Genomic DNA, 27,718 nt, shown 5'->3' on the forward strand with positions numbered 1-27,718 from the left:
TGCTCTACAGGCAAGAGATCAGCTTCCCTGGAGAAAATGGCTGCTTTGGAATGTTGACTGCCTCCATGCATCATCCCCTGCTAAGGTCTCTTCCCTCCTCCGATCCCGCCCTCTCTGGCTCCACCTCCCAAACCGCCAGGAATTTCCCAACCTGGAACTCTTAAAATTACAGCTAGTGGTAACTTTGCATTGCCCGGAAGTTCAGAGTGATCTCTCTCTATTGTTCTGCCTACAAGATGGAGGCACAGCATCCCAGAATTTAAAGGAGCCGCTGCCCAATTTTATCTGCTAGGGGTTTTTGTGGCAAAAGGCGGCTATCGTGACTTCCATCATTCACAATTACTTCCTGTGTCTTTCTTCTTGCTTTTCTCTTACCTTTAATATTGTAATCAGTAAGAGTGTCTTTTAGGTGCTGCCTTTAGCAAAGCACATGGAATTTTGAATGTTTTTGTTCGAATTACGAAAGTATTGACTTAAAAGGCCAAAAAAGAGAGACCCCTTCAAGCAAGTTAAAACTGCAAGCATGCGAGCTGCTTTGCATTTTGCTTCCCATGCACCAGCTAGAAAATAAGAGAACATCTAGAAGAAAACAAAGCCAGCATTTCCGCCCCCCCAACCCAATTTTAATTTATATCCTTCTCTTGCCCCATTTTGCCACGAAATTATACTGATTGCTGAGAAAGTAAAAATCCTGCTCAGAAAATTGACAAAGTGGGTAACCAGTTTATTTTTAAAAAGATGTTTTAGATTTTTTTTTCAAATTCTAAATTAGGAGATAATCTTACAAAATATGTAGGTCTCTGGGCTGCCTGTGCAGCTGATACCTAGCTCCTATTCCCAAGAAAGTAACTGTCCAAGGATTTCAGTAACTGTCACATGTATATTAGATAATCCCAAATGCATCACTTCTGATTAGTTAGTGGACAATTTAAAGACTTGTGTTGGCCTTTAGGTTAGAACCAATGCAATGTGAGCCTGAAACAGTCCATTTTAGTTGGCTGAAGCAGTCTGAAGTATGAAAATTCAACAGCTGTTAAAAGAGGCAATAAAATAGAGCTGGATAAGAGGAACATGGAGGCTAGGGAGGGCCAGAAAGGGAAAAAAGCTATTGGTGGCTTTATGATACAAAGAAAGCCAAGGAAGACCTCACAGCACATAAGCAAAGGTCTGTGTGCTTTGAGCAGTAGAAAGGGAAACAGGCTATATGACCTTTAGCACGGTAGAGAAGGAATATTGGTAGCACCAGCTTTCTTTATATTAACAGCAAGCTCTTTAATAAAGATTTACATTTATTTTATTACTAGCAACAGAGCCCATTTTAAAGAAAACGGCACCCAGGAATGCTGGCCTTCCCGCCATGGTGGTGCCCTCTGGAAGCCATATTGGCAATCACTCAGGTTTTATCCTGGTGCTCCTGCACAGACGCACCAGGATGAAAAGTGAGTTGTCACCAACACGGCTTGCCTTTTATATAGAAAGATTCCTTAGTCTCAGTGTCAAGGTACGACATTAAAAAAAAATTACACCTTTAAGGGTGAATAGTGACAGCAGAAAAAATATTTCACAACCTATTGTCACAATGGCAGTATCGGTGGGACAAGTTAAAATAAACCCCATTCCCTATCTGACTGCCACAGTGAACTTTGGACCATCTTCTCTTCTCAACCAACCAATTTCGCAGCCTTGTGCTGAGGAAGGGAAAACTATATATGCTGCTCTGAGCATCTTGGAAGAAAGGAAGAATGAAAATATACTAGGAGTGCGTGGTTTGATGAATTCCAGCAGAGATGATGTGTCCCTTAATTAGCTATCAGAAATTAAGATAGAATAGTGCCTCATGATTCCATTCTCTTTTAAGTTCTGAGACCTACACTTCTGACATCTTGGGAAAAGGGGGAGGAAGGGCTATGCTTTGCCCAAAGCTCTGCATGTCAGAAGAGACAATACTGAGTAGATGGCTAGTGATTTAATGCATTTAAATGGCCATCTGGAAATTCAGTGTACCAACCCTTAACGATCCCACAAAAGAAACATAACACCATCTAGTGGCCATTTCGTGTCTTCCATTTTAGTATATTAGCATTAATAGCTGCCTCTAACAGCCCAATCCAGCATAGTTAAGCACACCTAAGGGCTTTTTTTTTCTGGGGAAAGAGGTGGGGGAACTGTCACCTAGGGTAACTCCCAGGAGGAGGTGCTGCCCGTGTGTCCCAGGACTGCACAACAACATCACTTCCGGGAACAGGATCAGCCTAGATCAGGTCCAAATCAGGCTGACAAGAGTAGGGGAGACAAACCTGGATAGTAGATAGCACTGAATACAAAAAGCCGGGAATCCACCAGTTAACCAAATCTTACTATTAAATGTAAGTGCAAAGTGCAGGTGCAAACAGTGTAAACTGTGTACAATAGCAATAAATGAATATAAATATGAATGCAATTTCAGTTCATCAAAGTCCATATACAAAATCCATAAATAATCCACAATGGGAGATCCGGAGGCAGGAAAAAGCTGTGCCAGGGTACCAGATAAGTAGACCACAGTCCACGCAGGGGTAGAAGATGAGTGTGCCGACGGGCAGATGCGTGCATAGATTTTCCAGTTCCCGTTTTGTGCTGAAAACACTACTTCTTAGGCATCTGTCCGTGGATAACCTTACAGTAAAAGACATGATCTAGGAGTGTTTGTGACCGGGAGAACTCTGCCCTTCCATGTTCATTGTGCCTAAGAAGAAGTGTTTTCAACACGAAACGGAAACTGGAAAATCTATGCACGCATCTGCTCGTCGGCACACTCATCTTCTACCCCTGCGTGGACTGTGGTCTACTTACCTGGCACCCTGGCACAGCTTTTTCCTACCTCCGGATCTCCCATTGTGGATTATTTATGGATTTTGTATACGGACTTTGATGAACTGAAATTGCATTCATATTTATATTCATTTATTGCTATTGTACACAGTTTACACTGTTTGCACCTGCACTTTGCACTTATATTTAATAGTAAGATTTGGTTAACTGGTGGACTCCCGGCTTTTTGTATTCAGTCCAAATCAGGCTGAAACAGGCTGCTGTTGGGTGGAGGAACCCTCCCCCGCCCATCAGCGGTCTGATACTGGCCGTTTCGGAGTTAAAGTTCATTTGCTGCTTTCTACCTTGAATGTGTTTTTGCTCTAAGCTTTGCCATAAGCAACCAGCAGGAAGACAGCATTAGAGAGGCAGGCCCGTGTAGAGGCTTCGCTTAACAACCATGCCGACAGATCCTTGTTCATATGGGCCACAAACCTGGGCAGCAAGTAACACGCCTGCTGTACACTGCCACTCATTAGTCAATTGCTGCCTCTTATAATTCCTTCCACAAAGAAGAATGCTGTACTTTTCAGCCCTTTTTACAGAGTTGGAGGCAGCTGGGCCAGTGCTCAAGTGGTTCCCACAGTGTGATTGAAACAATCACCATTAAACCCACCCCTCCCATTCAAGAGTTGGGAGTTCCATGAAATGCTCCCATAAGGCTATACACATTCGTGTATATTGGCAGCTATCTAATCACTTTCTAGATTCTGTACAAGACAAGTTTAAGATTTGTTACTTCCTCAGCTAACCACTGCAATGTAATTTCATTACATCAACATATAGGTAATTTCCTCCGGTTTGCCAGGTCTCACCAGGTATTGCCCAAGCATTACATTGTAGCTTTAAGTGTTACAAACTTGCTCCTTTTTTAAATGAAAGATTCTTAGCAAATGAGTTTCTGAGGGTTTCCTATGTCTAAAAACCACCAAATATGTAGCTCTAGCATTGCAGGCAGTCCAGGCATATGAAGAGTGATCTCCTGTACCTTAAACAGGAACACAGAGGGGAAGAGAGGAGAGTGCATTGCTTTCCCTTAAGACTATGTTGCACTGAGAAAGCTCATGTGTGAACCACCCTAAGAAGAGAACACACTGGTTTTTCACTGACAGATGTAGGCCCAAGTATGAAAAGATGCCAGATGAGTCAGTTGGGACTTTTATTGAATATAGGTGAGTTAGCTCTTGGTGGTGAACAGGCAGAAGAGTTTTTTTGCACTTAGAGGCTGGTTACTGGTCCCATTACAGCTGGCTAATTAAAGAATTATCCAGCCTTTAAGGTATCACTTTACTCCACATCTTTTGTTCCTAGGACCAACCCAGGATCAATCTGAACAATCCTTTGGGTTGGATATTCTTATTCCCATGTTAACTTACAACCAGATATTAAAACCAAATAGAGGAAGATGCCCAAATGACACCAGGGAATTGGAAAAAATGTTTAATTATGAGAGACAACGCTAGAGAAATAGTTGTCCATACACACAGCGCAGAGGAAAGGAAATTACAACAAAACAGGCCCATCTTTTTGAGCGCGAAACTCCTCTTAGCAAAAAAATCAGAAACATCATGGAGAAAGGGGAGGAGCAGGGAGGAAAGACAACAACTCTACTACAGAGTAACCATCACTGGGAAACCGTGGGGAGAAGGAGTTGGTGGCAGGGATAGAAAAGGAAGGGAGTGGGACAATTGGAAGAAAAAAATACAGGTGGTTTTGGCCATAAAACAGGCTATTCTGCTAAAGGAGCCTCCCTGGCCAGCGAGCTGCCCCTGCTTTCTCAGACACCCCCCTCCCTACCCCCAGCCTGGCTCAGGGTTTGACTACCAGAAGTCTCGGCGATGGTAGGAGTCAGGGTCGCAGTACTTGGTCACCACAACCCGGTTTGCAAACTTGCGGCCAGTCAGGCCTTGCATGGCCTTCTGACAGTCGAAGACAGATGTGAACTCCACGAAGATCTACAGAGAGATGATTGGGGGAGGAGAAGAGAATGAGAAAGAATTAATGGCAAGCATTTCCACTGTAATACTGAAAGCATCAAACCCAAAAGGAGCAAGATCCGACACCCCCACCACAGTACCAACAACCAATATCCACAGACATTTGTTTGCATGCATAGGAAGGTGAATTAGGCTGCCAACACTGTACTTTTGTGAAGTATTTCTTGTGCACAACTGACCAACGCCCTGATCCAAATATGTTTTGACCAACTGACTACAGTGGCTTAGTAGTTCATAAAACTATCAGCTTTGTACTGATAAATGTAATCATTTCAATCTTGTGGAATTCAACCTGTGACTCCAGGCTTCAATAAAATTCTAGTTCTCTCCTAAGAGCCCTGACTCCCATGTTCATTCTATACACTCAATTCCTACAAAAGTACTTCAAAAACTTTTAAATTCTGCTTTAGGGCTGGGATGCCAGGAATCTCAGCAGGGAAAGGTGCACTACTTAAGTTACCACCACCACCCCACCCCAAAAGATTTTCCTGGCCCATTTCAGTCTTATTTATTTTATGTAAACCCCGTTTTTCTCCACAATTGAGAGTGGCCTCCTTCACACTTTATCCTCTCAACAACCCTGTGAAGTGGGTTAGGCCCAAGCTCCCCTAGCAAGCTTCCGTTGCATAGTGAGGGATTCAAACCTGATCACACAGATCCAAGTCCAGCACTCTAACTACTACACAGCAGCGCCTTTTAAATGGCTAGCGGCCTATTCACATGCCTGGGCTCCAGTCCAGTCACTCTTTTACAGAAGCATCTCAGGAGCGGAAGCCTGCTGGGCAGCAGCCATAGTACTTCTGTGTTCCATGCAGCACAGTGCATCCCACTGGTGCCAAACAAATGTTTTGGCGATGGCAGTATTTATTCAGCAGTACCACAGCATTTGCCTTTGCTGTTCTAAACCACACGCGCGCACACAATTTCCCCCATTCTGAGCAAGCACTTGAGTACCTTTCCACAGCCAGGCACCTCGACACCATCTACGGGCCGGGGGATCTCGATGGACTTCACAACACCATATTTGCTGCACTCATCGCGTACGTCCTCAACAATCTCCTCATACTCCTCATCATCAAGCAGCTCTTCGGGCAGCACCATGTTCATGAGGCACAGCACCTCGGTGGGATGGCCACCCATCTGAACCTGTGAGCTCATCAGGCCGGGGACCTGCAGGGTCACTGGGGTCTGGTTTATTGTGCTCTAGGTGGAGAATGAGGCAAGAATTTAATGCCACACCTGGCTAAGTGCCACCGACTCCTTATAAAACACTTGTTACAAAAAACCCCTACATCATTTCCTCAACTCTTCCCTCCCAGAAAACTCTGGAAGCTTTCCTTACCAGTCTTCCTATGTTCCAAAAAACATGTCTAATTATTTTAAATCATGTCCCTAGGGACTGTGTGTGTTTGCAGAGTACTTCCTCCTAGTCAATGGCATGGGTAATAAGCTCATATTTCTATTGACAGGCAGAAGAGCAACAGTTGCGGTCCTCAGATATATGAAGTTGCTGTGTGGTTCATGGGGAGCTTCAGTTTTCCAGCTGAAGATTCACACTAGAAGGAGATGTATTCATGCACAATTCTGCCAACATGTGGCCTAATTTAGCTTGGTTGTCCTGACTGTATGCTCATTTGTCAACATTTTAGGGAAAGGTATTCCAGATACTTTTTGGCAATTTTTTTTTGTTTTACTCCACCAGGGCCATGGGCAGTTTGTCTATATCTGCCTGACATTGAAATGAAAATGGGAAATGGCAGTGCAAAGTCAGAAATGTTTTGCACAGATCTTCCTAGCTGCCTTTTACAGATTTAAAATGGCTCACTGCTAATGCTTAAAAAGAAGTGGACACATTTCTTTTAACAGGCTGAGATTAAGCAGAAGTGTGAGTGATGTCCCTGCAGCGTTGTACTTGTTGATAACCAACCCGCAGACAAAAGAAGTTGCAAATATGTACACTAAATTGTAAGTCTTTTGGCACTGTTCCCATCTCCCGGCCCTTCCTAGCTGACAACTCCTTTGCTCACCAGAGTAGCATTCTTGGCTCCCACGCTGGCTCTCTGCACCAACAACTTCTTGTCGCCCAGTTGCATACCGTTCAAGCCCGCGATGGCCTGTGAGGGCAGAAAAAAGTGAATCCAGACACTTCAAAACTTGAGCCTCCAAGACTGCCAATCACAACCCCTCCACCCTCACTTCCAAAACATCCACGCATTCGTACACAAAAAGGTACCTCTCCTGCCCCTCCCCACAAGACTCCTACCTGAACTGCACTGCTATAGAATTAACAACATATTTGGCTTAGTTACCACCTGCTGGGGCCCAAATGGGCAAGGTAGCAAGAGGATTAATTTTTTTAAAAAAACACTCCATATCAGAAGGAATTAAGGTGAGTCAACACGGACTGTCTGCATGAAGGAGAAGAGGGCAGAAATGAGGTTTCAGCTTCAGCTAAATGTCCTTAGCATAGACAGAAGTCCAAAGGAGACAGGCAAATTCCTATTTTCCCCAGAATGTGCTCCAGGGTCTGCATCCAGTCACAACCAAGTTCAACTACTACCACTACCTTGCCCCAGAGCAAGATTTACTTTCACTAGCTTGAGCAAAAAGATACATACTAGTACATTCTAGTGTGGCAGGCAGGCCTCACATCCCAAAGAAATGTTTTCTCCCAGACAGGAAAAGACCTTCCACAACAATGCAAGAACTGCTCCATTCCAGTAGGCTGCATGTAGCTATACTGAGCAGTGAAAGGAAATCCACATAGTTCAGGCTCCAGGACTTCCACCCATTTTGAGAATGACCCAGTGGATAGAGGCTTGGACCTTGTCTATAAGTGGAAAGGCCTCAAATTAAAGCAGCAACTCAGCCATAGACTCACTGGTTGAATCGACTCATTCCTTGGGGCTGTATTTTAAATCAACTATCGAGCCATAAGGCATAAGAGGGCATAAGCCACTAGCCACCACTTTTTACAAAGATAGAGAAGAATATGAGCAGTTTTCTAAGCAAGGATTTGCCGGGGGGGGGCAACAACACAACACTTTCAATACTAACACAGAATCAACTGCCATCATGCATCCCTTGGTAGCGGAAATTACACTGTAGCAATACTCTTTACATGGGGCTACCCTTTAAGACAGCTCAGAAAACTTCAGCTAGTACTCAATGTCACAGTTCATCTTATGACTTATCACATCACATGGTGTCTATTTTGAAACTACACTGCTGTCCAGCCTGCGCTGGATTTTATCTTTAATAGCCTGAATTCCTGAGAGACTCAGAAAGCATCTTTGCCTGTATGAACCTCCCCTAAGTTTGACAGGCAAGGCCTGTTTTAAATTCCACCTTCTATGGAAGCCTCACTGGCCTCCATAAAGAGCAGGGACTTTTCAGTGGTTGCCTTGGAATGAGCCTCAGCAAGTTGCTATCTCTCACTCTTATAGCATTCCAGGAGCAGGTTAGGAACATCTTGGTCTGCTCTGCATTTTGAGAATCAATTATTTGCACTAGCATTTCTCCTGTGATTGGTTGTTCACATCTGATTTTATTTATTTATGTACTTATTTTATTTATTTATACCCCGCCCTCCCCACAGATGGGCTCAGGGCAGCTAACAACATTTTAAAAATATGTTAAAAACATTTTAAAAGTCACAAAAACAAAATCAATAATATTTTTTTGAAAGTCATTAAAATAGTCCAGGAGCAGGCCATTTAAACAAATATTGGGAGTCCATATACGGGCATAGCAGACGGCCGAGGGCAGCCCCAGAAGAAGTGGTGGTCTTAGATGGAAGAAGGAGGACAGCCGCTGGCACTCAGCCAAAGGCCCGGCGGAACATCTCCATTTTACAGGCCCTGTGAAACTGTACCAAGTCCTGCAGGGCCCGGATCTCCAGCGGGAGAGCGTTCCACCAGGCCAGGGCCCGCGCAGAAAAAGCCCTGGCCCTGGTTGAGGCCAGATGGATGTCCTTCAGGCCGGGGACCACCAGGAGTTGCTTGTCTGCAGAGCACAACACCCTGCAGATTGCGCTCTGCAGGGTGTTGCAGACATCATTCATTCTGTTTATTGTCTTGTTTTGAAGGCACTTGTTTTGTACAACACTTCTGGAGACAACTGAAAACGTAGAAATAGTATAGCAACGTAGCATGGTGCCAATGAATTTCCTGCACACTGATGAGTACACACCAAGCCCCATCTTGCTCACTCAGCTGGCCCAACTCTATTTTCCTCATTATGTCTCCCTTCCATGCAACTTGCCACTCAAGACCTCACCGAGAGAGTTAACTGAAATTTTGAATTCAGGAAGCACAACCACACTGAGTGAATACATACACAAAGTTCTCACTTAGTTTATAACTTTGGTTCTCTGGAGACGGAACATCCAACTTGGTCAGCAGCCCATCTGTACAATGGGAATACGTTACAAGTTTAAATAAATGGATAGTTTGGAGTAGCAACTAATATAAGGTCTACATGCAGAAGACTTGGGGCTCAAATCCCCATCTCAGCCTTGAGTAAACCATTAACTCTTAAAACAAGTTGTGTAAATAAAATGGTATTGTTGTAAAATCATTTTGTAAACTATATTATTAAAGGCTTCAAGGACCCAAGTGTCATTTCCACCTCTCCTAGGGAATCCAAGGATCCAGTGCTGAAGAACCGGGCTCCAACACCTGGTTTCCGTTTTAAAGCCTTATTTTTATTCACACATTCTGTAGGTTGAAAAAGTTCAAAATTGCCTTTTAATAACCTCAAGACATTTTTCTTCAGAATTAACTTTGCACTGGTTCAGTCTTCATTTTGGCTCCTCCTGTTTTGTACCTCCGATCCTCCACGTCCACTCCAACAGCAGAACAGTGAGAGGATATTGGTGCAGCCAGCTTGTACTTATTGAGCCACCGGGGGGAGGAGGGGTAGTCCTGCCATCAGCGCTTAATACCAACTATTCAACAACTGCCAGGAATACTGGCATTTGCAGAGAGCAGAAGCAGCCTTTTGGAGACAACCCCCAAAGCAGTGGTACTTGCTCCACAGCTGATGGAGAGCCACATTCACAATTACCGTCAACAACAAGAGCCATGTGACTACTGTATATCCTACCCATGGCATCACCCCCTCCCACACACACACACACACACACTAATATAAAACCACAAAATACATCAATATAACTTTTTAAATTGCCAGAATATCTCTGAACATATAGGGCAGTCTTGCCCCACCACTGTTGAAGTTTAGCCAGCCCTTGTGTATCTGGACTAATGAGGGGAAGGGTTTCCCCAACAAGAAACCATAGTAGCTCAGGGCAAAGGTGACAGGAGCAAGATGGCCATAGAGAAAGGGGAGTAAAACCACCACTACCTCACTGTGGCCAGTTTGCTCTTTTTCTGGGTGGTTGTACTCTCTCTCTTTTCTTGCTCTACTCCCAGCAGCTGCCCTAGTACTGGGGTAAGAGTTCAGACGCTGCAAAGTGATGGGGGCTTGCTGGAGAGTATTGGCCTTTTACTTCCATTTGTGGCATGAAGCCCACAGCTCTTGGAGGCTTGCAGCTTATTTGTTCTCCAGTCACTGTGGCAGCAGCTGTTTCAAAGCGAGAACAACCTGCCAACCGAAAGCTCTACTGGGCAATGGCCTTGCTCACTTCCCTGGAACATGGGGTAGGTGTCACGCAGGGGAACACAGCTCAGAACAGACACAGGTGGCATAACAAGGAGCCACATCTGGCTCCTAAGCCACTGAGTATCACTAACTTAAAGCTTGATCCTGACCTCTGCAGGCCCTATTTCATAGGGCCCCCCGCCACCTCGGTCACACTTTGCTGTCAGAGACATTAAAATTTGATTTTCAATATTTTTCTTTGAAAAAACAGATTTCTCAGGTTGTTTAATTCTGTGCATGAGTAGTCTAACTGAACTGGAGTACAAAGTCCTGCACTTAGAACCATACTTGAAAAGGGCCATTATTCAAAGCCCTGTCCCCCATGCAAATACTTGACCAACCATTTCTTAAAAGCCTCTAAGAGACATTCCATAGTCCCTCTAGGCAGCTTGCTATTCTGAATCACTTTTTCTTAACTCTAAAATAATGTTCCCTAACGTCCTTCATAAGCTTACCTTTCTGTAAATTAAATTGCATTATGCCCGAACCTCAAAGACGGCAAGCAATCCTTTCCCCTCTTCCAAAGCCCATTCAAATATCTGTCACACACACCCTGCAATTCTCTTTTTCTTCTAGAGAAGACCAGTTGGATTCTGTATGTCTAAACCAAGATTTTAGCTCTTGCTAAAACTGATACCTTTCTCCTTAATGCAGAGAGACCAGGGAAGGGTGGAGCAGGGAGGGAGGGAAGGTTAAGAAACAAAAACATACTTCCCAAGCAGCATATGGGAAAAAAAAAACTGCACAGGACATGAAGCAAATGTATGTGTGAGGGTATATAAAAACACACACATATCCACACACACCAGAGGCACGCAATTATTTATAGACATGCAATAACCCTTAGGAGCTCAACCCAGAAAGAAGAGCTTGCGCTCAGCATGCAAAGTTACCACCGACACTCTTTGAACCCTACAGGGGGTTGTGGGGTGTTTCCTCTCTACCACAGATCCCCCCTCTCCAACAGGGGCAAGGGGAAATGGGGGTGCTCTTCCTTTGGTTTATTATTATAGTATATATATGTCAATACTTGCATTTTACAACTCCTACTGGAGTTCGCAAGCAGAGCACATCTGAAAATTAAGGGCCTGTTCCACCTCCTCCCGCTGTAACACAAAGCACAGCGGGAGAAAGGAAACACAGTTATTAAGCACGTGGGACGGAGAAATCACTTGGGGGGTGGGGATGGGGAAATGGGCAAGATGCGCTACGGACCCGGCTCTTCCCTGGCTGGTGAGGGGAGGGCTTCTTACCGGCTCTCGGTCGGGCACGGCGGCCGGGGTCTTCGCAAAAAGGCCGAAGCCTTCTCCGACTAACATTCGGGGAGAGTTGTTGGTTTTTTTGGGGGGAACAAAAAGCAGAAGTGATCAGAACACTAACTCGATGGTGTCTGCCGCTAAGTCAGCAGCTGTGCTGTAAAGGAGAGAAAAGCTGGCGCCCCCTAGAGGGGAGGAGGAGAGAAAAAAACACCCCACCTGCTCAAAGGACAAAGAACCCCCCTCATCCCACGGGCAGGTCGGCGGGCCGCTGTGGAGCAAAAGAATAAAAGGACAAAAGAGGGAGGATGGCCTTACCTGGTCTGTGACGTTGATGTCCACATATTCACAGAAGGCATAACCTTTCGACAGGCCAGTGGCACTGTCCTTCACTAGGTTGAAAGCCTTCAGGGGCCCAAAAGAAGTGAGCAATTCCTTGACCTGCAAGCAGAGGAGACAAGAAAAACTGAGTGATTTTGACTACACCACCACAGACTGACCTCCCCCCCCCCCCTCCAAAATATGGGAACTTGGCCAAATAAATATGGTGGAGTTATGAGGGGTGGTGGAGAGATATGGATACTTTTATTGAAGAACCAAGTTACACTAGCGAGAGCTGCCTGGCATCTTTAAAAAGAGGCTGTGGGGGGGGGTGAGGAAATGACTCTTGAGGAGTATCTTGGTAGATGATAAACTGTTCCTCTTGCTCCCAGGCTTACCTGATCATCATTAAGATAGTTTGGCAGACCCCCAATGAACAGCTTATGAGCAGAGTCTGGAACCACTGTGGACACAACGCCTGCAAGAGGGAAAAGGAACTCAACTCAAAGGCAAACATAATTTTGGCCTGCATCAACAGAAGTACAGTGTCCAGATCATGTGAAGTAATGGTATCACTGTACTCTGCACTGGGTAGATCTCACTTGGAGTACTGTGTTCAATTCTGGGGCACCACAGTTTAAGAAAGTTGTTAATAAGCTATCCAACAGAGAGCAACGAAGATGGTGAGATCCTATGAAGAAAGGCTGATGGGGTTAGGTACGTTTAGCATCGGCAGGAAATGACTGAGAAGAGACAGGATAGCCACCTTCAAGTATTTGAAGAACTGTGACAGAGGATGGAGCAGATATGTCTTCTGTTGCCCCAGAGTCAGACAAGAACCAACAGGTTAAATAAAATTAAACTCAAAGCACTTTCAGCTAAGTATTAAAGATCATCCCAAAAATTAATAGTATCTGTTCATGGAACAGGATTCCCCAAGAGGTGGCAAGCTGTTCTTTGGAGGTTAAAGCAAAGACTAGAAGGCAATCTGTCAGCAATGCTGATTCTATGACTCAGTATGAATGTAGGCAGATTGTGAGGGGGGGGGGGAGGGATGAGCCGGTGCTTGGCTCTCATGGCCCTCTCTTATGAACCCAGGGTAACACCAATCGCCACTTTGGCCTCAGGAAGGAATTTTCCTCTAGGCCAGACTGGCCAGGGATTCTGGAAATTTTTTGCCTTCCTGTGGGCATTCCCCCAGGAATGACTGGGGAGGGGGATGAGGAGGGAAGTAGTGAATTTCCTGCACTGTGCAGAGGGTTGGACTAAATGACCTTTGGAATCCTGTCTAGCTCTATGATATTTCAACATGTTTAGGATCAGCCACATCAAACTGTCTATATTATTTGTGTATCAGACAGCTGACTCCTCCGTTTTTATCAGGGCCCTGATGCACTCACCTGGCACATAGACAGAAGGATTTTCAGACATGCCAGGAAGGGGCTGGTAATCATGGGGGCGTCTGATCTTCAGTGACTGTCCCTGAAAAATTATCCCATCAAAGGCCATAGCTTGGGTTGTTTCATCCACTGAACGGAACTGCAGAAAGATTAAAAAGGAAAAAAGTGAAAAGTGCTTGAAAGAGAGTGGTTAGGTATCAAGCAAGAGGTTTCCTCAGATTTCATAGATCCAGAGGAGTTAGCTGTGTTAATCTGTAGTAGCAAAATAGTAAAGAGTCCTGTTGCACCTTTAAGACTAACCAACTTTCCTGTAGCAGTAAAGTTGGTTAGTCTTAAAGGTGCTACTGGACTCTTTACTATTCAGATTTCATAGAAATTCTAGGTGAGAGAGTTAAACAAAGTAATGGAAGCAGTACTGTTCTCAAATTAGCCAGGTCATCTTGTCTTCTCTTCCCACCCCCAGCTGCAATTTGCCCCCTTCCTAAGTCCTTTAGCACTCTTATCTAGAAACTGTGAGAACTGGACAAGTAAATACTGCCTTGCTGCTAGAAGTCTCCTGCATAAAGAAAAGGCTAACCCTGTTGTCTCTTGGTCTCCCACAGTTGTCAATGCAATGAACAACTGAACTATTGTCCCGTAAACAGCTTCCCAACACTTGCAATGAAGGACGCTATTATAAGCTTCCCATCTCACTAATCTAAACCCCTGCTCTTTTTGAGCCATGTACTCCCAAATCTGCACTCTGCCCCTGTGACGTAGAACTTTATGACCCTATCATTACCATCCTAGAACCTTTTAGTTCTTAATTTCATATTAAAGATGTTCTGACATAACACTTTGAACAGAGTTGGAATTTGCTAGGCAGAAGCCCTTTTTGGAATTCACATGTTTTTCAGACAACAGACTGTATTGTTCCTCCACTGATGGAGAATGATGCCTTTTATAAAACTATACTGAAAACATGGTGTTTTCCTGAAAGGTCTACAAAAATGTTTAGAACAAAAACAATGAAATTTTACTGCTGCTCTCTAATATGTAAATTTGCAGAAGTTTGGATAATCTGAATACCATTTGCTAATTTTAATACATGGCCTCATAAGGGAGGAGACGCTTTCCTAAATGTGTTAGCCCGAAGAACAGGACTGAGAGGTCAACCTATGCATGGTTGCTTGGGGGAGTGTTTAGGTCAAGAAAAAGAAGTGTGCTGAACACCAACTGCCCACCCCACAACCTACATTCTCCCTACACTAGAAGCCTCATTTAGATACTACTTGCCCCATTAGGTTTTTCTGCAATGAGGTTGATTAGTAATTTGCTGTTTAAAAATTAGGATTTCAAAGCTGCCACTAATTGCTATTGTTGGATGCTCTGGTCTGCATGTAGAAGCAGGACTCCTTTTGTGAGGTGACTGCCATATACCATGTCCTCCAACTCACCTCTAAAAATGCAAAGTTCTTGTCTTGGTTGATCTGCACAGCCAAGACTGGGTTACCAGGAGCTTGGGTAAGACCACCAAGACGCATCTGAGCATTGAAGAAATCCATCATAGCTTCCTGTGGAGAAAGGAGAAATAAAAATATCACACAGGCTGGAATAGCTGTCAGGACCCCAAAGAGTTTATAAAGCAAAACTGCCTACTTGCCTGCTGTGACAGTAGCAAACTTTGGGACTGCAATTCCGCTTGTAGCCCCACACATTATTCACTTTAAAGAGAAATGGAAACAACTATTTGGAATTTCTTTTTGGTAGCGAAATTGAAATAATGACCACCCGTACTGAATCTCCTGTTCATTGAGACAGTAAAATGCAATTATTTCTCATCCCCATTGCTTGGTTTTCTTTAACCTGGGTGAAATCCTATTACAGGTGCATATCTGGTCTTTTCTGCCCAAGACAAAACATATGCACAGAAGAGGACTATCTGAAAATAGAGCTCCAGGCAAGGTGATTCAGCATGCAGGAGACTTAAAAATGTATCTTTGAATTGTAACAACAGGAGAAGCTATTTATACGGTTTAGCCATTTTGTAAGGAAAGTTCCCACATCCGCAACACACAATAATGCTCCTGTACAAATCTGAATTATAAATATTATTCTGCAAGAAACAGAAGGAAAGAAGGACTAGATAAAGTTACCCATAAAATTCATTTTATTCCTCACTACAACCACACTAGACAGGAAGTAAAATCTCTAGTCATTTGCCAATCTAGTTCTGGAACTGAGCTTCCCCAAGAGGAAAGTGATCAGGATACACAAAGCAGAAATATCAGGACTAGCCTTTAGTACCAGACCCTAGGCTTGTGTCTCTTCTAGCTGGATTGTGAAGTCCTGTTAGTTTCTAAAGGAAAATCTGGAGCTGAAATACAGCTACTTGCCATTTGTTCTCGAGCGAACCAGTTTGGAAACAAGATGCCGGAGGGGTGGTGGTGAATGTTTAAAGGCTGGATAGCCTCACTCAGAAGTCATCACCTTCTCTGCTTCAACCTAGTCTATGCTTTCAACTGCCCACGCTTCTCAGTGAAGCTTCCAAACAAGTCCTCCGCTCAAAATTCCCAGATCCAGAGAGAAAGGAATTAACACTCCAGTGAGATCAGAGACATGTATAAGGAAACAAGTCAATACCTCAGTAATTCCGAAAGGGATGTTTCCCACATAGAGACGCCGGGCTTGCCGTGTCATCTGGCTGCCTACCACAGGCACCGGAGTGGGTGTCACGGCCAGTCCATCAGGGGTCATGGTTGGCAGGAGAGCTGTAGCTGGAATCTGTCCCGCAGCTGGGAAGAAAAAATAGCACCCAAAATTACAATCCTGAGATCACCATCATGCTAAGTAGCTGCAGCATTACAGTAATACTTAGGTGGGTAGCCAGGTTGGTCTGCAGTAGAGCAGCAGGATTTTAATCCAGTGGCACTTTAAGAGACCAACAAGATTTTCAGAGTGTAAGCTTTTGAGAGTCAGAGGTGTCTGAAGAAAGAAGCTCTGACTTTTGAAAGCTTACACTGTGAAAATCTTGTTGGTCTCTACGGTGCCACTGGACTAAAATCAGACTGTAACACTGCTGTTCTGGAAAAATGACTCCAAAAATTCAGAGCATTTAATTAAAACTGTGACAAATGAGGAGGAAGAGATACAAACTAGCAAGGCAATAAATGTTCAGGGATCACAAGATGACCAATAAACTAATTGTATCTCCATTTCAAAAAGCTGGAAAATCAATGATCAGTCCAAAGACAGACAACATGCAGTTTTCAGGGGGTTCAGTACATAAAGGAGTTCCCATCTAAGAGGCTGATCATTCCAGTTTTCTTTTTATTTGTACTCATGATTGCTGGAGTGAGGTTTTTTCTTTCTTTTAATGCTATAATCAGTAAGAATTAAAATTCAGATGCAGGTAAAATGCCCCAAGTTAGCAAGTCTATTTCTGTGCCACGATGGAGTAAAGGAATGTTAAAAGATTTGCAGCTCAAAGCTACACTTTTACTCCAAAATTGTTCCCTTAAATTCAGTGACATGTGTGCTACAGGAATACAAACATCACATGAGAAAAAGGGGTCAGATGTAGATTGCTTATTGGCTGGTTTGTGATTAAACAAGGGATCTAGGAAGGTGTAGTGTTCAAGGGGAGCCTCTCTGCTACCAAGAGGTTCCACCTTCAGTTTGATTTCTCTTCGGGAATGGAGAAGGCAGGCATGCATGACAATGAATGGAGGGAGAATTCTGCATAAATAAAGTAAGAACTTCTGGAGATAACATGAAACTACACTGCCATAGATTTGTATTATGGACAAGGACACTTTCAGCAGACAGTACTCCACTTCCTTTTTACAGTAAGGTGAGGACAAGGTAATTCAAGCAGGAATAGGTCTACCTTGCATGGCTTTATACTGCATGGGTGTGATGTGTTCAAAACCTGGAGGCGGGACATCCCAATACTTGCGAACCTTCTTCTTCTTCTCGTGCCGTGGCGAACGGCTGTGGAGAGAAAAATGGTAACAATTTGAATTGTCTGGTGTCAAGCTGCTATCTCTGGGTTAGTTTCAGTTTGAGACCTCACAATAAGATGCTGATCCTTGTTAATTTGTGATCCCGAAGATGATTCCTGGCACTGGCATCTACAGGAGAACCTAGCTATCACATGGTGTGTGTACTGGGAAAAGAGTGCCCCAAAGTCAAATACTGTTGTGATTTCTCCACCCCAATGGGCTTTCTTCCACCTCCCGATTTCTCTGTCAGCACAAGGGAGAACTCGCAATACTCACCTCAAAGGACCTGAGAGGCTTAGAGGTGATCTGAAAAGGAAAAACAAAATGAGTTTGCATCCTCCCCTATTGGACAAAGCAGGCCTAGGTGGCCTATATGGAGAGAACCAATTGTGGCCTTAGAATCTCAGTAGTCCTGAGCGAGCAGAGACAACTGAGAGATTGAGATGGGGAAGAAGCTTCACAGAGAACCCCACTCATTTATGCAGCAGCAACAGTCAACGTTATAACTATGTTCAGAAAGAAAAAAATACACAGTATTTACTCAATTTCAAGACTAGGTTTTCTCCCAGGGTATATGAAAATCTTCACATTCAAACATATGGAGGATCTGTCTGTTTCGAATGGGCAGTTCAATAAAGAAAAAAATCCACTAGGGAACAGAGAGCTGTGTTATGGTCAGCTATCAGTAACAAGATTCTAGGTTTTTAGAAAGACCTGCGCAAGTTCTCATCTTTACAGATGCATAGGAAAGTCATATATTATAACATAACATACACAGAAATATACCCCAAAAAAGGAAAGTCAGTAGTAATAGGGCTTTGATGCTTATTCTGACCAGGAAAATAGAACTAAAGTAATAAGGAGAGTAGATATACAGGTGGATGGGTGAGTGACAACATTTCTTTTAATTTTTACTGTACTTCTAATGTCATGGCCACCAAGTGGGCACCTAGAGTGGGCATCAACAATTTAAGAATCCAAAGTTCTTGAATAAGCCTTTTGTTGCTTAACAGAAATAGATTTACCCTACCTGCCCCTCCCATATGAAATGAGAGCTACACTTTATAAAGTGCAGCATCCCTTTTCTTGTTCATTAAGACTGCCAAAAGCAAACAAACCAAACACCACAAACTCCACACGCCCCCCCCCTCACACAAACACTATGATGCACACTAACCACAACTCACTGAAGACATCGGACAGCAGCCCCGTATAAGAATAGAACTCTGACAAAGCTGCATTTAATCAATTAGGTTTGTGCACAATACTTTGCTAATGAATGGTGCTCACCAGCAGTCCTATTTATTGTGAGCAAAATTCTTGGAACTGCCTTAGAATTGGCTCTTGTGGAACATTATACCCACCTAAATTCCTGCCACTTTCTAGCTGTATCTTCCTATGCAGAAGAATCATTTTGGGGTTTCAGAACAGGTATCCAGGAAGAGAAGTGGCCCACATGGGAAAAAACTCCAACCATCTGCTTCAAATCATGGTTTGAAAGTACGCACCACAGACATGGAATTTTAAGTTATACAGCTGCAGACAGGGGCCATTTTATTTTTATGTGTAAAACTTAAGATTTTGTTTGGTACTTGGTATATAAGCAATATGGGGGAAAGACAAACTTCCTCAGAACTTTCAACTCCAGGATGAGAAAGTTCATCAAGTTTTCAAAAAGCCTCTCCTACCTTAAAATGAGAGCATGTTAAGCACGATATGGTAAATTACAAACTACTACAGGAAAAAACCTCTATTCCTATCTGAAATTTAGGAAATTCTGGTTCCAGTTTTCCCACTTTTGCTTGACTTATATTCAGTTGAAGATACTGCAGTAGTTTTCTACTTAAGGCGTAGCAAGCAAACAATCAATACATTTCATCACCCGTTAAATAAAGAATCTCAGAGGAACCCTGTACCCATTTACAGAACTTTGAAGAAAGGATGTCAGTATGCAACTAATCAGTGCAAATCTTCTGCTGTCTTATTTACTTCAATTATATTTTACCGTTCTCCCAATACGGACCCAAAGTGTTCTCCTCTCCTCCATTTTATCCCCACAACAACCCCGTAATGTAGGTTAGGCTGAGTGTCTGCAACTGGCCCAAATTTACCCCACCAGATTCCATGGCAGAGCGGGGAGTCAAACCTGGCCTCTCAGATCCTAATCCAACCATTCATACCATGCTGTCTTATGAAGTGAAAAAGACTCAGCCAGCCAGAGATGCCCTGTGCCATCCTAGGCAAGATATGCTCAGTTGTTCTAGTTCACAGGTTATCTTCTGCTATTCCCCCACCCGTTGGACTCTAACATTTTACTCTTCCCATAAAAATCAATTAGGGTTCAATTCTCAAATAAATTCCTTGCCATCTTGCTCTGTCCCCCCCGCCCCCAATCTCAAATAAATTAGAATTGCTACCTCCTAGCCCAGGCTGCGCTGGCCACAATGTGACAAAGATCCAAGATACTCTGGCTCCCAATAAACCAAACCAGGAGTCCTTATTTTTCCACCTATCCACAATGAACAGTGAAGAAGCCCACACAGACCTCCCCTCAGCTGGAAATCTGTGTCCCCCATCACCTGCGTCTCCTGCGATCCCGTGAGACACTGCGCTGGTCCCTGTTGCGCCGGTCACGACTACGGCTGCGGCGTTTCCTGTCACGACTCCGTGAGCGACTGTGGCTGCGTTTCCGGTGACGGTTCTCTTTGTCACGTTCTAAAGGGGACAGCAGAATCATGGTGAGCTGCTGGCTGCAGCCTTAGAATAATCAAATACGCTGACACACATCACATATTCTTTCCCCTTTCCAGGAAGAACCGGCTTAAAAAAAAATCTGATTGGTTTCTGGAAAAAACTACCTGGTAAAACCTGGGAAGTGTTCTACCCCAACCCAATTTCTACAAGTCACTTGCCAGTATGTATTAACCTAAGAGGCAAATGCATTAAACACTGCAATCCTTAACCCTGTTTGTTAGGCCCAACCCTGTCCCTCTGTGATTAACGCCCCCCCCCCCCCAGGTCAACAAAGCAGTAAGCTTTTTCCTTCAGTAGGCAGGATTTCATCTTCCAAAGAAATGGCAACTTGCAATTAAAGGTAGGAAATGGGGACACAAAACTCCCACGTACCAAGGGGGAACTTGCTGGCTGGGTCATGGCTAGTGCACAGCCACACAGGCATTATACGCGTAACAATGCTCCAGGATACTCAATTTGCTATCTGCCTGTTCCTCCACTACAGTCCAAAAACAATGGCCGTTCCCGTTAAGATTCAGCAACCCAACAGAGAATAATCACGGGAAACGAAAAAGGCTTAACAGCCCATATAACAAAGTGAATTCTTTAAAATGCAAGTGCTATAAAATGTGCAATGCTGATGCAACAATTTGATACAGTAGTTAATACAACAATTAATACAGCGATTTAGTACAGAAATACTACATAATCAGTTCATAAGCAATTGTACAAATTATACACGAATTACTTTTTGCCAACAGCAGAGTCATTAACTCCGGGTGAGATAAAGATCTTTGATAGTCATGAGTCCATTTTTAACCGGTTAATTCATTCAAGTTTCTTCAAGAAGGAGTAGGCTGATATGCCGAAGCTGGAAAAAAGACCTGTCACGCCCAATCTGGGGCCAGCTATAACAGCAGATTTCGTCTATACTTCTTCAGGAGCGTGTACTCTATTACAAATAAAGAATTTTTAAAATATTCTATACACTAACGATTATCTTCCATGTAACTCATAATACAGCATCTTTTACTCACTCATTGGAATGAATCCTAAACACACAACCCGGAACATGGTGGCAGTGTATTCTCTTGCGCGCCAAACAGCTGAGAGAACTCTCCTCAAATCCTCTGCCGGCTTTCTTTCAGCTTCTTTCATGTTCCGGGTTGTGTGTTTAGGATTCATTCCAATGAGTGAGTAAAAGATGCTGTATTATGAGTTACATGGAAGATAATCGTTAGTGTATAGAATATTTTAAAAATTCTTTATTTGTAATAGAGTACACGCTCCTGAAGAAGTATAGACGAAATCTGCTGTTATAGCTGGCCCCAGATTGGGCGTGACAGGTCTTTTTTCCAGCTTCGGCATATCAGCCTACTCCTTCTTGAAGAAACTTGAATGAATTAACCGGTTAAAAATGGACTCATGACTATCAAAGATCTTTATCTCACCCGGAGTTAATGACTCTGCTGTTGGCAAAAAGTAATTCGTGTATAATTTGTACAATTGCTTATGAACTGATTATGTAGTACTTCTGTACTAAATCGCTGTATTAATTGTTGTATTAACTACTGTATCAAATTGTTGCATCAGCATTGCACATTTTATAGCACTTGCACTTTAAAGAATTCACTTTGTTATATGGGCTGTTCCTCCACTACAGCATATATCCTTCATCATGGAAAGTCATGTGTAAACAGCCGAAACGTCACTGGAGAAAGATCTGGGAAGCGCTATATGTTTTTACAGAGCAAGGGAAATTGGAATTTTTCTTAACATATGGCAAAACGATGTTTTTTGTTAATGAATCAATTTAATAAGTGAGAATAACCCTCATCTTCAAGCCATTTAGCATAGCCAGACCTATGGGTGCTGAGACACACAAGGTTGGATCCCCTAACAAAGAGACGCATGAGATCACTTTCTGTCCCACTTGGTAGGATTCAACGTCAACTCAGGAAGCAAGAACCAGGAGCTCTCTGTGTATACATGACTGTAACACTAGTCAGTGGAAGAGGCTGCAGAGTTTCAACTCTGCACAAATTAAAGATCTTTGGCTTGCAACTTTTTAAACAACTGAGAATTGTGTGGACATTTTTAATTAGATTTTTATTCTGCTCTTTCTTCAAAGAGCTTAAGGAATCATATATAATTCCCCATATATAATTCCCCCCTCCTTCATTTTATGCTCACAGCAACCCAATGAGGTAGGATAGGCAGAATGTGATTGGCCCACGGTCACCCTACAGAGCAAATATGAATTAAATCACAATATAGTCTCGTTATAACCATTTATTCTAGTGAATTTTGTATAAACGTCAATGTAATTTGTTAGCAGGTGTGTAAGACAAAGCTGTTCCTTTTATCTTTTGACAACCAATTAAAAGTACTTGGACAAAGACAGATTAACGATTCTTTAATCTGCTCATGGTAACTTTTTTACAACTTTAAAGGTTTATAGTTTATCATGCATCTACATCACACTTTGCTTTAGTAAAATGTCACACAATTGAAAATCTGAAGAATTAGCTAAGATTTATGTCACATGTTTGTCATTGTTACATGTAAAAGATCTTAGAAATGTCTTTATAGATAGCACATATTTAATTAGTATAAATGATATCACCCAGATAAGAAGTTAGGGTTTTGATGAAAGAAATCTCATGAAGATGATTTAGGTAAGGAAGATTTGGGTCTGTGTGTGATTTTATTCAAAATCCAACGCATTTCATAGTAGACTTGAGTATGATCTGATCTTAAATCATTCATTTTAATTGAGAAATGTTAGATTTACTTTTTATTGCATATATATGTTCATCAATTATTGGTTTCATTTTAATATTGGTTTCATTTTAATTTTATATTTCAGTGGCTTGCTTTAATAAAAATATTAGATTATTAAGAAGATGATTCTTTATTGAAATCAAGATTAAATTTTAAAAAGCAGTCTCTGTGTGCCCTGATGGAAAGGGTTAAACAAGAAGAAAGATCTGTCTTGAGACTTTATCTGAAGCTCTCTGAGCTGTTCGGAATTTAAGATATAAATCTCAGAGCTGGACTGTTTGGAAACTTTAATGAGGAATGGATCATTCCATTACAATTCAGAGCATTTCACGGTTATGTGGAGATCTGAACTTGGATCTTCTTTAGTCTTGGTTAAACACTGTGACTACTATACCTCACTGACTTGTTAGGAAGAACTGCTGGGGCTATCTATTTTAAATGCAGATATAGTTTAAGCAATGCAAGCAACAGAACTCAGAGGGCTAGACTCCAAACATAAAGAACAGTTCTGAATACCAGAGAAGGCTCATGCAGCTGTGCTGGAAAGGAACAATAAGGAGTAATGTTGTAGAGTGACTAGCACAAAGCCATATTTGTCCTGACATCAGTTGTTATACCATGAAAGGCAGGGATGTGTGTGCAAAAACATTCTGATAAAGAGGCACATGCAGGTTTCTGGCTAGCTAGAATTCATGCAGACACGCATAATGGAACCAGGAGCTGTGATGCTTAATTTTTGTGCAAAAAGCAATACAAATGGGAGAGCAAGATGTGGCACCAATACAGATTTCTGAAACTTCAAGGAGAAGAATGCAGCTCTCCTTCTGTTCTGTCAGCTATTTATTTGTTCAAGTCTTAATCTAGGATAGGAATCTACTCCTGCCTTGAGCCATCATGGTGCAATAAATAACCCAGGAATGCTAAAATGACCCATTCTATCTAAACCTCATCTATTACTTTCTTGTGTTTTACCAGATTCAGTACTTGTAGAAAGTACTCTAAACGCAGGGGAAATACAAACACTGGAAGAAGAAACTGGCACTGCTGTAGTTCACAATATTGCAGTGTTCATCAAAATTTTCTCAAACCAGGGGAAGGGGCAAGGAAAGACAGTTTCTGAATTTATGCTACTTTCTAAAGACCCCAGTCCAGCATTCTTCCATGCATCTTGCATGGAGATCCTGGCATAGAGTCTTATGCATACTTCTATTATGCATGAGGATCTGTGGATAAGGATAGTAATCTCATGCTAGCATAACAGGATTTCTCTGCTCAGAAAAAATACCTTAAAAACAGAGCAGGAGCTCTGAAATCTTTCTCCCAACAATCCTGCCAATTCCCACTGGGATGATTGGTCAGTAAGTGCCTTCACCCCCACAAGCTGAGTGGCATCACAGTCAGGGCAATTCAATCTACCTGATCTTGGTGGGAAAGGAAGGCTCCACCTGTCTCAGCACCCTAACTTCAGCAGGAAATTAAAGCTCCCACCCTGTCTTCCAGGTACCTCACAGTTTAAGAACTACTGCCATACTGGTTTAGCATATGCTCTGTCTTTCTCTTGCAAACTTACAATAGCTGCATATACTTAAAAAGTCTGCCACAGATGACAGCAAACAGCTACTATTTATACTGAGCTGAATAGGAGAGTGAACGTGTTTAAGCTGCTAGCATCGTGTGCAATCCTTTTTAAAAAATCTTGACAAGTCTTTAACAGCATCCAGCAAAATAGAAGCCTGTATGAAAGACCATGTGAACAGTATGGAAGAAAGGGACGCCTCTCTCGAATAACCCCCAACAGGGATTCATTATACTCTGTTTTTAAGCAGCAATTTGTCCAGTTGTTTGTGACAAGTAAGGATGACCTTCAGGCATAGAAACTTTACACAAGTCAGTCATTTTGGTTCTCTTTTGTACACGTGAGCAAGCAGGTGAGGAACTTTGTACACGTACACCTGCATTTGACTATGTGAGTATTTGACCATGATGAAGTAGGAAACTGAGAAATTGAAATATGGGATTCACTATCTTAAGAGATTTATGTGAATTATATATTCTCAATGCATTGCAGGAAAATTAAAACTATAAAAGTACTCAGATGCACAGCAACTCCACCAAGAAAGGTAAATTAGGGATCAAGCCTGGTAACTATGGTAACATAAACCAATGTTCATAGCTGCTCAGGTAAGAGGGTGAAAAACAATGTCAATTCACATTTCTGCAAAACTGAGAAGAAACATTATTTTCTTCAGGAGGATAGAGAAATAAAACACAATTTAGGGATACTGATGGTGAAGTTGAGGACAGATTAAGCCACATTTCTGAGGGAAAGACCCACTTTGGTGAAATGAAAGTGTTCAGGACCCTCATCTCCAAGCAGCTTTGAGACAAAGATGGAAGGCAGTGGCCCAGAGCTCCACTAAACCGGAATTCCCTGAGACCTACTGCCATGGCTGCCACACCCCTCTCACGTCTAGGCTGAGAAGGGGCTGTTGGGAGGGAGAAGAAAGGCAGGATCTGGCCAGAGAAAGCCCAGTTGCTGACCTCTACAACATCTGATTTAGGGAAACTAAAGATGAGAAGTATGTGATTTTCATACAAACCAATGAGGGGCAGAGGGGGTGGGGAAACAAATTCTAAGAATTGTGCTGAGGCAGCCTCACAAAGCCCAGCCCATCATCATAAGCCAGAACAGCAGTTAAGATTAGTTGTGATCTGCCATGTACCAGATTAAAATCTTGGCCCTTGCCAATAATTTAATAGGTGGCCACCAGTCTCTCACTCAGCATAAAGCCCTCCTCCTCCCCAAAATGGGAGATACTAGAGGCCTACTGTACTTGCTTTCATATGACACTGAGAGCAAAATTTGAGTCCAGTAGCACCTTAGAGACCAACAAGATTTACAGGGTGTAAGCTGTCAAGGGTCAAAGCTCCATTCTTAGTATCTAAAGAAAAGAGCTTTGACTTTCAAAAGCGTGTATCCTAAAAATCTTGTTGGTCTCTACTGGACTCAAATTCTGCTGTTCTACTACAGACCAACACAGTTACCTAACAGAAAGTATCTATGACTTTGAACACCCTAAGCACTGTACAATGCTAGGCATCATCACCTTCCCTCCCAAAAGCTGAAGCTAGCTCAATCCCTTTTTATTTTCACAACAATCCTGCAAGGTAGGTCATGTTGAAATAATGACAGGCCCAAGATCACTGGTGAGCTTCACAGTTCAAGCAGGCATTTGAGGTCAGGCCTTAACCCGGTGCTGGCTAGCCACCCTCTCTTGAAACGGGAGCAGGGGAGTAGAACACATTTGGACTAATAAGATCCAGGCTAGAAAAATTCTGGAGATTTTGGGGGTGGAGGCTGAAGAGAGCCGGGTTTGAGAAGATCTCAAAGGGGTATAATGCCATACAGAGACCCACCCACCCCAAAGCAGCCATTTTCTCCAGGGAAACTGTTCCGTGTGGCCCGGGAATCATTTTTGTTTTATTTACTTTATTCATAATCCGCCTTTCTCGCTGAGACTCAAGGCGGATTTCACAGCTTGGGTCAGTCTGTACAATCAATTCCGGGAGATCTCCAGCCACCTTCTGAAGGTTGGCCACTCTAATTAAAATTAGACAAAGGAGGAAGAAAAAGGCCCCGAAACCTGGATTAGGTGGTGGGGGGAGAGAAAATATAAACACCTCCCTCCCCAAAGAGGCGGTTAAAGCCTTTTCGGGACAATGAGGGGCAATAAACGACTGTGGAGGGGATTCGAAAGGCTCCCTCCCCCCGAGGCCTCCTTGGCGCCCTTCGCCCTCCTAAGGGGCTGCTGCGCCCGCCACAGGGCCAACGGGCCTCTCCCCTCAGACTCCCGCCAAACTAAGCAGGCTGCAGAGGAGGCAGGAGAGCGCGAGAGAGGAGTCGGAAGGCGCCCAGAAGCCAGTTAACGCCGCCAGCAACACCCCACGCGGCCGCCTCAGAGCGCGTTTCAGGCGCAGCGCGGTCAATGTCGGAGGGAAGAGCGCGGCTGGGCCTCGCTCCCCTCGCGCTCACCCTGTTTGTTTTCGTTCAGCTGCCGCTCGAACTCGTCGAAGTCGGACATGGTCACGGGAAAGGGAGAAGGACGGCGGCGGCCCAGGCCCGACCTCGCCACTACGCTCGCTTCGGACTTCTCGCTTCTCCCAGCGCCTTCTCACGCACTAGGCCGCAGCGGCGCCTTCCTCGGAGTTCGGCAGCTTTCGGAAGCTGTTCCGAGCGTTTGCGAAGGCGCTCGGCTATCTCCGGAACGGGAACGACGGACGCGCTCGAGTTTCTCGCGAGGACAATGCTTCGGGGGAGGAGCTCCCAGAAACGCTCGAGAAAGGAGGCCGCGCTTTTCCGGAAGAGACTTTTTTAGAACTCGGAAAGAACGGTATATTTCCGTTAACGTCACTTCCGTTGTTCTAACAAGCTGTAGGTTATTGGTCCCATGGAGGGCGGGGGCTGGGTTGGGGCTAAGCGATTTAAAATACCGTAGAGGTCAAAAGATGGGTAGCCGTGTTAGTCTGTCTGTAGCAGTACAAGAAGAGCAAGAGTCCAGTAGCACCTATAAGACTAATAAGATTTGTGACAGGGTACGAGCTTTCGTGAGTCATAGCTCAGTTCTGCAGATACTTCCATCAAGTTCCTAATGCTATGAAGTTGATTCTCTAAAGCAGCCATTTCTTCCAGGGGAACAGATCTTTGTTGTCTGGAGATCAGTTGTTATTCT

At 43.5% G+C, this 27,718-nt stretch overlaps 1 protein-coding gene across 1 annotated transcript; it reads right to left on the reverse strand.

Annotated features, from left to right (window-relative positions):
* Nucleotides 1–4,275: 4,275 nt before the first annotated feature.
* U2AF2 (U2 small nuclear RNA auxiliary factor 2) lies at nucleotides 4,276–27,233 on the reverse strand. The gene is made up of 12 exons (XM_054993327.1): nucleotides 27,022–27,233; nucleotides 20,051–20,186; nucleotides 17,748–17,777; nucleotides 17,357–17,460; nucleotides 16,111–16,262; nucleotides 14,925–15,041; nucleotides 13,489–13,627; nucleotides 12,487–12,566; nucleotides 12,086–12,208; nucleotides 6,875–6,961; nucleotides 5,802–6,050; nucleotides 4,276–4,805 (listed from the first exon to the last, which is right to left on the reverse strand). The coding sequence occupies exons 1-12, from the start codon at nucleotides 27,068–27,070 to the stop codon at nucleotides 4,671–4,673; spliced, it is 1,401 nt and encodes a 466-aa protein (XP_054849302.1). The 5' UTR covers nucleotides 27,071–27,233; the 3' UTR covers nucleotides 4,276–4,670.
* Nucleotides 27,234–27,718: the final 485 nt, after the last annotated feature.

This window comes from Eublepharis macularius, chromosome 12, assembly GCF_028583425.1.
Source record: "Eublepharis macularius isolate TG4126 chromosome 12, MPM_Emac_v1.0, whole genome shotgun sequence".
Lineage (NCBI taxonomy): Eukaryota > Metazoa > Chordata > Lepidosauria > Squamata > Eublepharidae > Eublepharis > Eublepharis macularius.